At 45.3% G+C, this 12,558-nt stretch overlaps 1 protein-coding gene across 1 annotated transcript in view; it reads right to left on the bottom strand.

The window, feature by feature from the left end:
• The window catches only part of Dock2 (dedicator of cytokinesis 2), a 408,709-nt gene that overhangs the window by 208,872 nt on the left and 187,279 nt on the right, over window positions 1–12,558 (bottom strand). The window contains exon 27 of the mRNA XM_048436014.3: window positions 8,020–8,115. Within this exon, the coding sequence (XP_048291971.1) occupies window positions 8,020–8,115 (96 nt within the window). The remainder of the gene's footprint in view (window positions 1–8,019; window positions 8,116–12,558) is intronic.

Raw genomic sequence — 12,558 nt, 5'->3', positions numbered from 1 at the left:
CAACACACAGCTTAAGAGCAGGGATTCTAAAACTGCCACCCCCAGCTTCAGACCTTAGCCCCTCCACTGCCGGCAGGTAGTGCGCTCACAGGCAAGACGCATAGCCTTTCCATGCCTCAACTGTTGGCTGAATGACAGAAGTAACTGAGGCAAGACGAGTTAGGTAAAAGATATTTACATACCACGGATATCTACTCGATGAACGACAAAACTTGGTAAACGCTGTAATTTAACAAGGGGCTGCACTGCTGAGTGGAGGCCTAGGTGAGCTTCACAGACATCCTCTCCACAGATGTCCTGCGGGGAGCGGGAGGGTACGTCACCAAAGGTCTTGCCTTGGCTCTGAGAAGGCCACCTGGAGTTCCCGGCTCATTCTCTGATGCCCGCGTCCCACTCAACCCCACAAGAATGAACAGAATGCGAAGCCAGAATTCAGAATCTGGCAATGTGACACAGGTTTCCCGGGCTCCTGTTCGTTAGGTGGGGCAGTAGAGTGGGGGTGCCTTCCGGATTTCCCCCTTGGTTCCTTTTTAACGAAGCGCTCTGAATGCCAACTGCACTTACCTTTATTTAATCACTCCACAGACTCCTCTGTGAAAAGCGGGGTAATTAGGCTCAAAATATATCACCCAGAGGCTCGTTTTAACTACTTGAAATAAAAGCTAGATCCCAGTTTCAACAAAATTACCAGATCGCTTTCCTTCGGAGCCCTCCTGGCAGCGGGTATGTTCTCTGCTTGATTCTTGCTGTGGGGTGATGGTCCCCAGCCTGGGAGAGGTTGGGGGAGGGACCAGCCCTGTCTGGGGTACACAGGCCTGGAAGTTTGCCTTGCTCTGCAGCCCTCAGGTGGGATAATGTCTCAGGAGGAAATGCAGGGGACACTGTCCACGCCCTATCTCACAGCCTCTAGCTGTGTTACCTTAGTTGTGGTATTTCCACCCTCGGACTCATGCAATCACAGGATCTAGTCTAGTGTAACCTTAGAACTCAGGGCAGGATTCCCATACCACAGCGCCAAATTTCTTGTATGTGCTAACATCTATGAAGGTGACGCTTGATGTCACAGTATGGGCGGCAGCATTTTCCCTGTCTTATGGCCACAGAAAATCAAAGTGCACCTTATATATCAGATACAAACATGGCACGTTTCACATAGGAGCGGTAGGTTGCCAGGTGAAATGTGGGTTCTTCAAGACTATGTGTCTTCTTTGCCATTCTTCTGCTCCCACATCAGCCTTTGTAAAGGAGACGAGGAGGTACTGAAGAGAATATATTGGCTGTATAAACACTTTTAGACTAGGCCAGAGTGGAAACACCAATAGTTGTGGTCAATGTGTAGTATTTACAAATATCTTCTCTATACTACTGTTCACCAATTTGAAGCTATGACAGACATCACTAATAAATTCAGTTCTTCACATTGAGCCAGGATGGAGCTCCTTCAGTCATTTTCAAGACAGTATTTCAGGTAGACATCACTAAGCAACAAGAGGGGGCACGGGCATCCCAGCCTATTTTATGACCCTGACTCTGAAGCTTGGGAATCAAGAGAAACCAAGGTTTAAAGGGGTTTAAATGCTGCCACGCTTGCAACTCTCTGTGGACAGATTGTAGAGCCCTTCTCCTGCCTACCCCCTTACTCAGATGCTTCTTTTACCAAACCTACTCACTGCTCTCACCACCAAAGTCAACTGTGTCCTCGGTGATTCGTGTGAACGATCATTCTCTGGCAGCTTAGAATCTGGCAAAGAGAAATCAGGCCTTCGGAGTCCTTGACTTTGGTTTTTATAGACTTTCCTTTATCATCGCCAACAATCCATTGTTCGAGAAGGTGATTTACAGAAAATGAGGAATGGCCATTGCCAGAAAATGATAATTATAATGTGCTGAGCCAAAGCCGCCACTATCCAACCCACGGAGAGAGGCAGGCTGCAGTTGCCACAGGCCTCCTGACAAGGTCTTGTTTGGGATTTCGGAAGCGCTATGCATGAATGGCGTGTGTCAAAAATATTGATTGTTTAATATTCCCAAGCAATGGAAACTAACCAATAAAAATCATGTCTGGAAAATTTAAAATGATGGGTGGAATGGGACTATTTCCTCCTTGTCAAATCTCAATTTGAAATTAAATTGGGGCCTTGGGCACTAAGACAGGCCCTGACCCCTGAGTAATTACTTTCCAACATCATTTTCTTTACTTTGGAGGGGATCTTTCTATTCTTGAAATTTCTAGAAAGGTCCCTTCTGTGAAAATGAAGCTGTCATAAGAAAACTCCTTTTGGGTTTTTCCTCTACTCCTTATTTCCCCCCAATTTATTTCTCTCCTCATTGTAGTTATAACAGCAAATAAGTCACCAGGACTAAATACTAACTTGCAACAGCACCTCCTCAGCACTCTGGGACCAGTCCGAGGGACAAAGAAATTGGGAACAGGCCAACCTTACATCACCCTCTCACTCGCTGAAAGGTGGGCACCTGTTACTGAGAAAGCACACCTGCTGAAGAAGAAAAGACAGTCTGGTGGAAGGTCAGGGGTCTCGCTTCCCCAGCTTTTCCAGGGAATGTTTTATTCATTCATTGGTTCCTTTATTGGCTGACTAAGTGTGTACTCAGTCCCCTCTCTTCACAAGGCATTCTGCTAAGGATAAAAGGACAAGTGGAACTCAGTCCCTTCCCTCAGGGGTCTTAGAATGTAGGAGAGAAACAACAGAAATTTGTGGTTGACAAGGTCAGATGCACAGGTGATGCAGAAATCCAGTTGCATGCAGGCAACACCCAGACATCTACCTTTCTAGACATTTGGACAGAAAGTCAGATGAGAGGCTGAAGGAAAGAGTGGTCGAGGTCACAGTGGAATCCAGAAGGCAAGAATGATCTGAATGTATTTATGAGCTGTGCCATAGGCAGTGGGGAAACCACAGGGCATTTAAGAGTAGGGGCGTGTCCTGACGAAGACATGACAAATACCAGACAGCGAGAGGAACGTGTATCTGAAAAGCCAGTTGTTACAGTAAAGCATCAAAGAACACACCCATACAGTAGGCAGTAGTGAACTAAGTCCACTCTGCCATCACTTGCTGGAGCTGATAATGCAGAGGGACAGAGACCCATTGGACCAGATAGAAAGGAAAATAACAACAGACACCACTTGCTTAGTGTTTCCTGCAGTTCAGACCCTGGTATGAAGAACTGGTGCTCTAGAAAGGCAGGGAGTTAAGAGGCCCCTTAACTCACAGAATGAGCCAAATGGATTGATGATCACCTTCAGGTTCATTCCAAAGAAAAGGAGTAAAGATTAGGAGAGTCATAAAATGCTTATCTAAGGTGCGCTCCGGGAATCACACGTAGGAGGCTTCTAACTCAGAAAGAAACGGTGGTACTTCAGCACTGGAAGGATGGTAAGTGAGAAAAATGGCTGACCATTGACAAGGCTGTGCAGCACAGGGGAGCAGGACCTCCTGGCACTGCAGCATTCTGGGGGTGCCACCAAACCTTCAGTGTTCATCTGTATGTCTGTCTATCTATATACTATCTATCTATCTATCTGTCTGTCTGTCTGTCTGTCTGTCTGTCTGTCTGTCTATCCATCCATCCATCCAGCCAGCCAGCCAGCCAGCCAGCCAGCCATCTTTCTATCTATCTATCTATCTATCTATCTATCTATCTATCTATCTATCTATCTATCCATCCATCCATCATCCATCCATCCATCCTTCTATCTATCTATCTATCTATCTATCTATCTATCTATCTATCTATCCATCCATCCATCCATCCTTCTATCTATCTATCTATCTATCTATCTATCTATCTATCTATCTATCTAGTCTGTCTGTCTATCACCTTTGCATGCTGGGGCATGGAGTCCTGGTCCTCACGCATATGAAGCTCTCTTCTAGCCCAGCCTTGCTTCTTTGTATGTATATAACACACTGTAAATGATCAGGCATAGGGAGTAAATAAGCAGTAGACAGAGCCAAAATCATAAAGGATGTGGCACTCGGGCTCCTTTTAGGAACAAGTCTCCCCAGCCACCGTTAGAACAATATTTGGTAACTTGGGCCTTGTAGCCACTGTCACTGGATATCCCCATCCTGGCTCCTTCCACAGCACAGTAAGATAGAGATGCCACTCTGGGTTTGGAAAGCTGGAACAAGTTATTAGGGGATCAAAATCTGTCAGAACTTAAATGTTAGGAAATTTTACACACAGTATTTCTTAATTAAAATTTTTCGAACATGCTTTTCCCTCTTCTAACCTTTCCTAGATCTTTTCCGCCTCCCAACTTCTTGTTTTCTCTGTTTCAAAAATTAAGATCAAAACAGACAAAAAAAAAGCCCAACAAGACAAAAATAATGTTAAAACAAAACAAAATGAAACAACGCCCCCCCCCACCAAAACAACCCATGGTGTTTGTTTGGCATTGGCCGACAAACTGGATGATGTGCAGAATGAGACTTGTAAGTACTGAGTCCTAATTGGGATGTCATCATCAAACCCCTCCCCTCAGGGCTCAGGGATCTCTGTGGAAGGGGAAGCAGAAAGAGAGGTAAGAGCCAGAGACGATGGGTGACAACCGAGGAAACAGTCTCTTCTGGGCACAACATGACCCGTGCTTATATGAGCTCGGAGACTGTGACGGCACAGGTTCAAGACAGCCAAACCTCACGCCTGAAAGGGACAAGTAGACACAAAGTCCCACTCCAACCAGGAAACTATGTGCAGCTGACACCTGCTAGGAAAGGGAAAATCAGTTTCCTCCGATGGAAAGTCACTGGCTATAGCAACCACACTCCAAGGCAGGCTCCATGCCAAGGAGTAGCTAGCCATTACAAAGCATACAGGGTGAGTTTTATCTCAGGGAAGAGGGAATTCTGTTAACTGTTATGATCCTGTCTAGCACGGCGCCAGTCTGTCTGAGCTGAGTGCCGTTCTTTACACATACAGTGTATCCGCTTGGTGCACTTCATTCATTCACTCATCCATCCAAATCTTTGTTCTGTATTTATTGAGCACCTACTTGGCTGGGTGATGTTATCGGACTCAGAAACACAGCAGGGATTAAAAAATAAGTCACTTCCCTGGACTTACACTTTCATAATGAGAGCAAGACAGCAACCAAATAAAGCAGAAGGGGATTCTACTGAGAAAGATACAGACCCCCGTGACAGCGTTTGGATCACATGGAGGGATCCAAGTGCTGTGCCTGGCTTCAGGACCGGGATGCCTCTATGATTAGGTGATTCCTGAACCAATCTGATTATAGTGAGAGAATTAGCGTGCAGACACCAAGTAGAATTTTGTTTTATGTGTGGGAGAAACACATAAGGGAATGAACAAGAGGTAGAGGCATCCAGAGAGGAGAGTGGTTTGGATTTTCTACCTGAGATGAGAAACTGCCAATGGGTTTGAGCAGAAGAGTGGCAAGGCTGGGAGTGCCCATCTCTGCTAGGAACTGGTCCTTGTTAAGGTCTCAGAGTTTGAACCTTATTTAAAGCAAGACGGGGAGAGACCACAGTGTTAGTGATGGCTCTTTTGTTTGTTTATTTTTGTTGTTGTTGTTGTTGTTTTATTTTGTTTGGGAGGCAAGATAGTCACACCATGGAGTACCAACTTTCCCTGCTTCAGAATAGAGTGTTTATGCAGAAACATTATTCCCAAATTAGCACAGATCTGAGAGTATGGCATTAAACAAAAGAGCTTATGAGAGAAAGACATGCCAGTTCCTGCAGCATCCTATAGCTCCTCCAAGAAGATTCGTGGCTACAGAACTTCCTGCTAGAGGCTTGCTTTTGGATATGGCAAAGCCACACATGACAAAAACCAGCCTTTCCCCTCATGAGCTGCCTAGACTGAATGACACTAGGGGAATCTAGGAGAATTGATTGTCCCATCCTGCCAAGACAGATAAACTGAACCCTACCCCCGCAGGAAAATCTGTCAGGCCTCCTGGGCTGAGCAGCTAAAGGCAAGTACTGCTTCTGAGACTGGTGTTCACCAAAGACCACAGAGAGACGTGGGATTGCCCGAGTAGCTAGAAAAAATGCTGTCTCACTTCTACTCGTTTGTTTATCCTTCTTTGGTCTGTCTGAAGGCATTTGGTGACTTAAGGTACTGGTATCTCACTACCACATGAGTTAGATTTCCTGCTAAAAGTATAGACAGGTGTTCCTCCTTCACAGGCTTTGTATCCAGGATTAACAGGTTTTGGAACCTGTTACCTACAGGTTCCTGGGAGAAGTTCTGCTGTTGTATCAAGAAATCTGATCCGGTGAAAACTAACAGTCTCCAGAGCCTATTTTGACCCAACCATTTTCGAGTGAATTTTGCAGGTTCATTCCTTCTGCCTGGGCCAAGATCAGTTTACAAAAGGTTCTCCAGATAACACCAGCACCTGTACCAGCTTCTGGAACTTCATTGGTACCACCTCTCCAGGCTCAAATGGACACCTACCCAGCAACTGAAATCTGGTTTTCAAGGGCATATCTGCTCTCATGCCTTGCTCATTCACCCTTGCCTCTCCTGTATAACCAGGGCACTTCTTTCTAGCAGTTAATCACCCTTCCCATGGCTAGCCTTGTCACAAGGCTGATAATAACAACCTATTTTTTCTCCTAGCAACCTCCCTTCTCATCTCCCTCAAGGAACAGATGCCTGAGGTCTCCAGGACTGCAGTTAACTGGATGCCTCTCCAGTCACACCTCCCGCTGAGTGTGAGCCCACCAATTCCCAACTCTCCACCTCCCCACATCATTCTGTGTCTGCAGCAAGCAACCAGACAGGAACCGATGCCCCTATACCCAAAGAATCTGGACTGTTTGGGTGAAGGCTTCGCTCCAGCCCCTGGCATCCATATATCCCAAAAGTCTGGAATGTTCAGATGGAAGCTCCACCCCAAGCTCCTCCCCTGGAGCTGCCTCAGTCCAGACTCCACCCCGTGAAAGCCTGCCAAATGATGACCCCTCCCCAGAGATGCTCAAGACAACTACCACAGGGTATTCAAACTGCCTTTCAGAGAACAAACACATGGTCTTATTACATAGCTTACTACAGCAGTGACGGCAGATTCCCAGTGACCAGGAATTGAAACTTAACACTCCATGTGTGAGAGAGTGCAGTAGAAAGACTGCCGATGTCACTGCTCCATGGTATGGAGCTAAGGGAAGGTTTTTGTTGTAGGTAAAAAAGTGAAAATATCCAGAGGCATCTGGAAGAGTCCAAAGCGGAAAGAGAAATAAACTAGTCATGGCCAGGGTTATCTGCAAGAGGAGACAACAACCCGGTGCAGATGGGGGAAGGGGGAATCTTGCCATTATAAAGTGTATCTGGGAGGAGAGAAGCCCCGGAAGAGAGAAAGGCCAGGTTGCTACTGTAGGAGCTTTGAAATGTATAACAAGTGGTCATAGGTAGGGACCCAGGAAGCCTGGAGGCAAACATGGGTTCTGATATGCAACCACAGGTGGATGCCAATGGAGCCATTTGTCCTTTCTGCCAGAGGCCAGGGGAGTGATTCCTTTTGACAGATGGGAACCAGTTTTACAAGTACCTGAGGAATGCTGACTTTATTCACCAGAAATCCTACAGTGCAGCATGAGCTCATTTCTGGACATACAGACTGCCTGTCGACTGCCTGAGCCCTAACATAGGCAGAGTTCACACAGTAAGGTCACTTAGAAAACCAAGCCCATAGAACCCTGGACCAAAGCACCACTTGAATAAGGCCAAGAGAAAAGGTAGACAAGTCTGGAACATTCTACCTTGTTCACTTGAAAAATTCTTCTCTCCCTTCTCTCTGTTGACTAGTGATACCCCACTCCTGCTGGTATACTCTCCAAACCCTAAGTCATACCTTAGTTTGACAACTTGAGGTAACGTTCATACTCTTCCAACTCAGATGGGAAAAACCTGATCCTTTATTGCACAAACAAAGCAACGACATTCAACAAATGCATCCAGAAAAATCCACTCTGAGACTTTAAAGAATTTAAGGTCGTTAGACCGGAAGAAGTGTCTACTCACAATTAAAACGTGATCGCGGCCCATTGTGATGACTGTTCTGTTCACTGTGCGCAGCAGCTGGACCATGATCTCTTGGATGTGGTCATAGGTGAAGGCCTGCAATGTGGCAAGAAATATCACTGTTATATCGTGACACTGGGTCAGCCCACTCTCCCAAAAACACAGACAGGAGGGACCAGATATAGATCATGCATACCATAGGTTCTCTGGTTGCATCAAGCCAAGGAAGACCTCAGTCTTTGTCTAGACTTGAACTCTCCATTCTCCATCCCTATAACCTCCCAAGGTTCAAGGGTGGGAGGGACAGGGAAGCCCTCTCCTGACTTCTTTATTTTTACTGTGCTGACATCACTTCCTATAACTTGTATCACATAAATATATCACTTGTGGTTACAGCACAGGGAACTAATGTTTTTGAGTACTAACTAAACACCTTGTACTCAGCTAAACGCCCATTCTCTCATCAAGATAAGCAGCATTATGATTGCCACTCTTCATATTGAAGAGATGGAAGCCCAGAAAGGCTAGGGAACTCGTCTGGGGGTTACTCAGGCAGGAACTCAGGGGGAAACATCGAATCTAGCAGTATGGTTCCAGCCTGCCTCTTTTCACTCCCACTGAAGCAGTGAGTGTTTGGGTATAGGCTTTGCCCCAGCCCCTGGCTTCTATATATTCAAAGAGTCTGGAATGTTCGGGTAGAAGTTCCATCCCAATCCCCCATTCCTGGGAGTTATCTCAGTCCAGACTCTGTTCCCTGAAAGCATGCCAAATGATGACCCCTCCCCAGAGATGTTCAACATCACTCCCAAAGGGTCTTTAAACTGCCCCCCAGAGAATAAACACATGGTTTTTGGGTCTTTCTTTCCTGTCTCTTCTCTGGGGGACTGGCAAGCCGTTTGGGAGTGTTTGTATCCATTAAAACTTGGCTTTTTCTAATTCGGTTTGATTTGGTCTGATTTGGATTTTTGTGTCGGTGCAGAGGATTATTGGGGTGCAGAAACTTTTCAGTGAGGACAGGGTCCCAGATCTCTGTCTGCTGCTGAGGCTTTATTAATCTCCCCCATCTGCCAAGATGGAGATACTGTTTTCAATTGGGCCAACTTCTAGTTCCTTCCGTGACTTCTGATCTTTCTTCTCTTAGAATATCTTCAGTGCTGTGTATTCATTACTCTTTTATCTTTTCCTCGTTCCTTCACAATTGCATCAAATTTATATAATGGCCTCTGCACAGCGTACTTTCCCCCAGGATTACATCTCTTGCCTTACAAAAATAGATATTAAAAGTACCCCTTTCCTCTAGACCTCCTGACCCTGGCTTCTTTTAAACATCCATTTCTTTTTAGTCCAAAGAGCATCAATTAGACGGTTCGGGAAGCTTGGTATTTAAAGTGCAAACCCGTCACCTTCTATTCGTTCTCTCTGAAAGTCCCCACTGTGGCGACTGTCATAGGGAGTGTTCCGAGATCAGGTGGAGGAGATCGTCTCAGAGAGTGCTCTGAGATCAGGTGGACTCAACTCTGGATGTGACTTTGCATACCACCTTTCCTAATCTGAGCTGGGTGACCTTGGGCAAATCGCTTTTCTTCTCTGCGTTTGAATGAATGAATGTGGCCAAGATCAAAAACTTGAGGTTACTGATTCGAAGCATCAATTATGGACTAAGGAAAAGCCCTCCATCCCCAGAGTTTCGGAGTGTCCCCCTGCAAAAAGGACTGAGTGGCTGCTGGGACTCCACATCCCCTTGGTCTGCATCAGCACCCTTGGCCAAGCTTGCAGATTCCCTGCACGTAGCAAAAAGTGCAGTCTGAGGCAATGCATAATATAAACCTTGCCTGATATGGAAATGTCACCCAAAGAATGTATAGCTTCTATGCAAATGGAAAACCTTCAAGATGATAAACCTGTGCTAAACCATAAAAGTGCAGCCACAAATCAGCCGCTCTTAATTGCTCCAGTGCCAGGCAAGTGGAGGCTAACCCAACGGAAGTGTCTTCCAGGCCCAAACTAAACGGTGCCTTGTAATTGAAACGACAAAATCAGTCTTCCTATTACGGTCCTGGCAAAGAAATTAATCCACCCAACCTAAACACATTGCAAATTGCAGTGATTTTTTTTAATAATTATAAGCTATGATCTCTGGAAGGGACTCTAATTGATCTCTCTTGCACAAGAAGAGGCTTGATCTGGGGGTGACTAGGCTGGAGTGGGGCCAACCCACCTTTCTGAGTTACCCAAAACCTTTGGTGTTTTGAAATATAGAACAGAAAAGAATATAGAACAGAATCTCCAGAACATGAGATCATATCACCTATGATGTGAGTTTAAGTCAAGAGAACCCAAACAAAACTCTGAATCACAACCCAAACCCAATTATAGAAAGGGAACCTTTGATCTTTCTTTCAACCGTCTGTGAAACCAACTGGAAACTCTCCCCCTGTTGTGAACGTTTGTAACACTGCTTTCATTCATGCAGACACCCATCTCCCCTTGTTTGGTTGTTTGGTGTTTGAGAAAGGGTTTCTCTGTGTAGCCCTGGCTGTCCTGGAACACACTCTATAGACCAGGCTGGCCACAAATTCAGAGAGCTGCCTGCCTCTGCCTCCAGAGTGTTGGAAATAAAGGCATGTGCCACCACTGCCTTTTTGACAGGGGGAGTCCTCTCAGGTCAAAGCAGGCAGCAGGTCAATAGTATCTAGTTAGTACTTAGTAAGACTGTGCTGTTTTCATTGGGTTTCAAGGTTAGATTCATGGCAAATGTGCAAGAAAAATAAACCCACAAAACTTGAAAAGAAAGCAAAACGGGGATTACATGACACTTTAATAGAACATTTCTGATAAAAATCAACCGAGGGGCCTCTCTTGGGAAATACAGTTCCAACAGACCATCCACAGCTGATTAGATAGCAAAAGTTTATTTCTCTGAAGAGCTTGAGAATTCTACTGGGGTGAGAGGCCACCATGTGAAAGATAGCATTTGGTGTCGGCTCATTGCTTTGGAAAAGGCTAGGGCGTTATTGCTTTGTGCTAACATCACCTGCCTGAGACCCAGTGGCAATGTTCCAATTTTTCTCTCACGAAAGATCAGGGCTATATCCTTTTCCTAAAGATTTATTTTATTTTTATTTATGTGTGTCTCTGTGTCTGCGAAGGCTGGTGCCCTTGAAAGGCGGAAGAGGATGAGGTAACAGAGGATCATGAGTCACAGCATGGATGCTGGGAACTGAACCCAGGTCCTCTGAAAGGCAGGAAATGCTCTTAACCAGTGAGCCATCTCTCCGGGCACCAGGGCTCATATGCTTTTATTTAAGCCACTTACTTGTTATTTGTCTTGTTTCCTATTTCATCAGTGAAGTAAAACCTGAACATGTGCCAGCTCGTGATTGGGTAACCCAATTTTTTTTAACACTTTGAGAATTCTACTTTGAGACAAGGGATGCTGAATACTTACAGTGGGTATCTATATAAAATTTAATGGTTTTTGTGAAAATTAGAAATGCATATAGTTTCTAGAGTTTCCAAAAAAAAATCTACTTCAAACAAAACAATGAAATCTTGGGTCTCTCCTTTACCACCGACTCCTCCTTATTCCAATTGCTAGAGTTGTGACTCTGGTACTTCTGAGTATGCCACCTACGGCAGGATTACATTTCCATTTGAAAACAGCTTTCCTCCATCTCCTAGCTATTTACACCAACGACATCAGTAGTCCAAGGTATGGACAAGGGGGCGGGTTTTATTGTAGATATGAGGGAAGAAACAGTCAGAGGCTTCTGAAGGAGTCCAAAACAGAGAAAGCAGCAGACTGAACATGACAGTCAGGCTGGACCGGGCCATGAGAGAGTGTGGGGGAGACGGGGAGAGAAGATGAAGAGAGTGAGGCCACAGGAGACCAAAAGAGGGGAGCAAGGGAGAAGGACAAAAGAGGGTGGGGACCAGGACAGCATATAGCCGAACTGGCAAGGTTATAGCGGAATTGAGAGACTCGGGGAAGGGAAGCCCCTGAGTTGGAGAAGTTTATGGTAGGGGCAGGATGAGAAGAGCCAGGATGCCAGCATGGCCTCTCTAACAGGTATTTATGTTGACAAGAGAGCCTGGAGGCCTGTATGCCTTTTGGTAGGCTAATAGGTACCACAGATGCCATTTGCCCAGAATTTCTGTTGAACCTGATGGTGGCCTTATGTGTCAAATATCTGGCTTGAAAGATGAGTACTTCACTCTCTTCCTCATCAGACCCATGTATCCTACAATTCTGCCTGACCTTTAGATTATGATTAGGGTTTGATCAATTTTTAATATTTAAAAGTTTTAAACACATGCATGCCCTTTCATCTGAGTTGCAAGTCATGATCGGTTCTTATTTCTTTGTGTTTATATGCATGTATGTGTTTGTATGTGGATACATATATATGTATACATGTATATGTGTATACATGTGTACATACACATGTATCTATGTGCATGTGGAGTATGTATGCATTTATGCATTGCAGTGGGAGTCTGCATGTATGTGTGCACATATGTGTTTGTACCCATAAAGGC

The sequence above is a fragment of the Myodes glareolus genome, chromosome 9, assembly GCF_982192425.1.
Source record: "Myodes glareolus chromosome 9, mMyoGla1.1, whole genome shotgun sequence".
Lineage (NCBI taxonomy): Eukaryota > Metazoa > Chordata > Mammalia > Rodentia > Cricetidae > Myodes > Myodes glareolus.
This window is presented reverse-complemented; position numbering and strand designations above follow the sequence as displayed.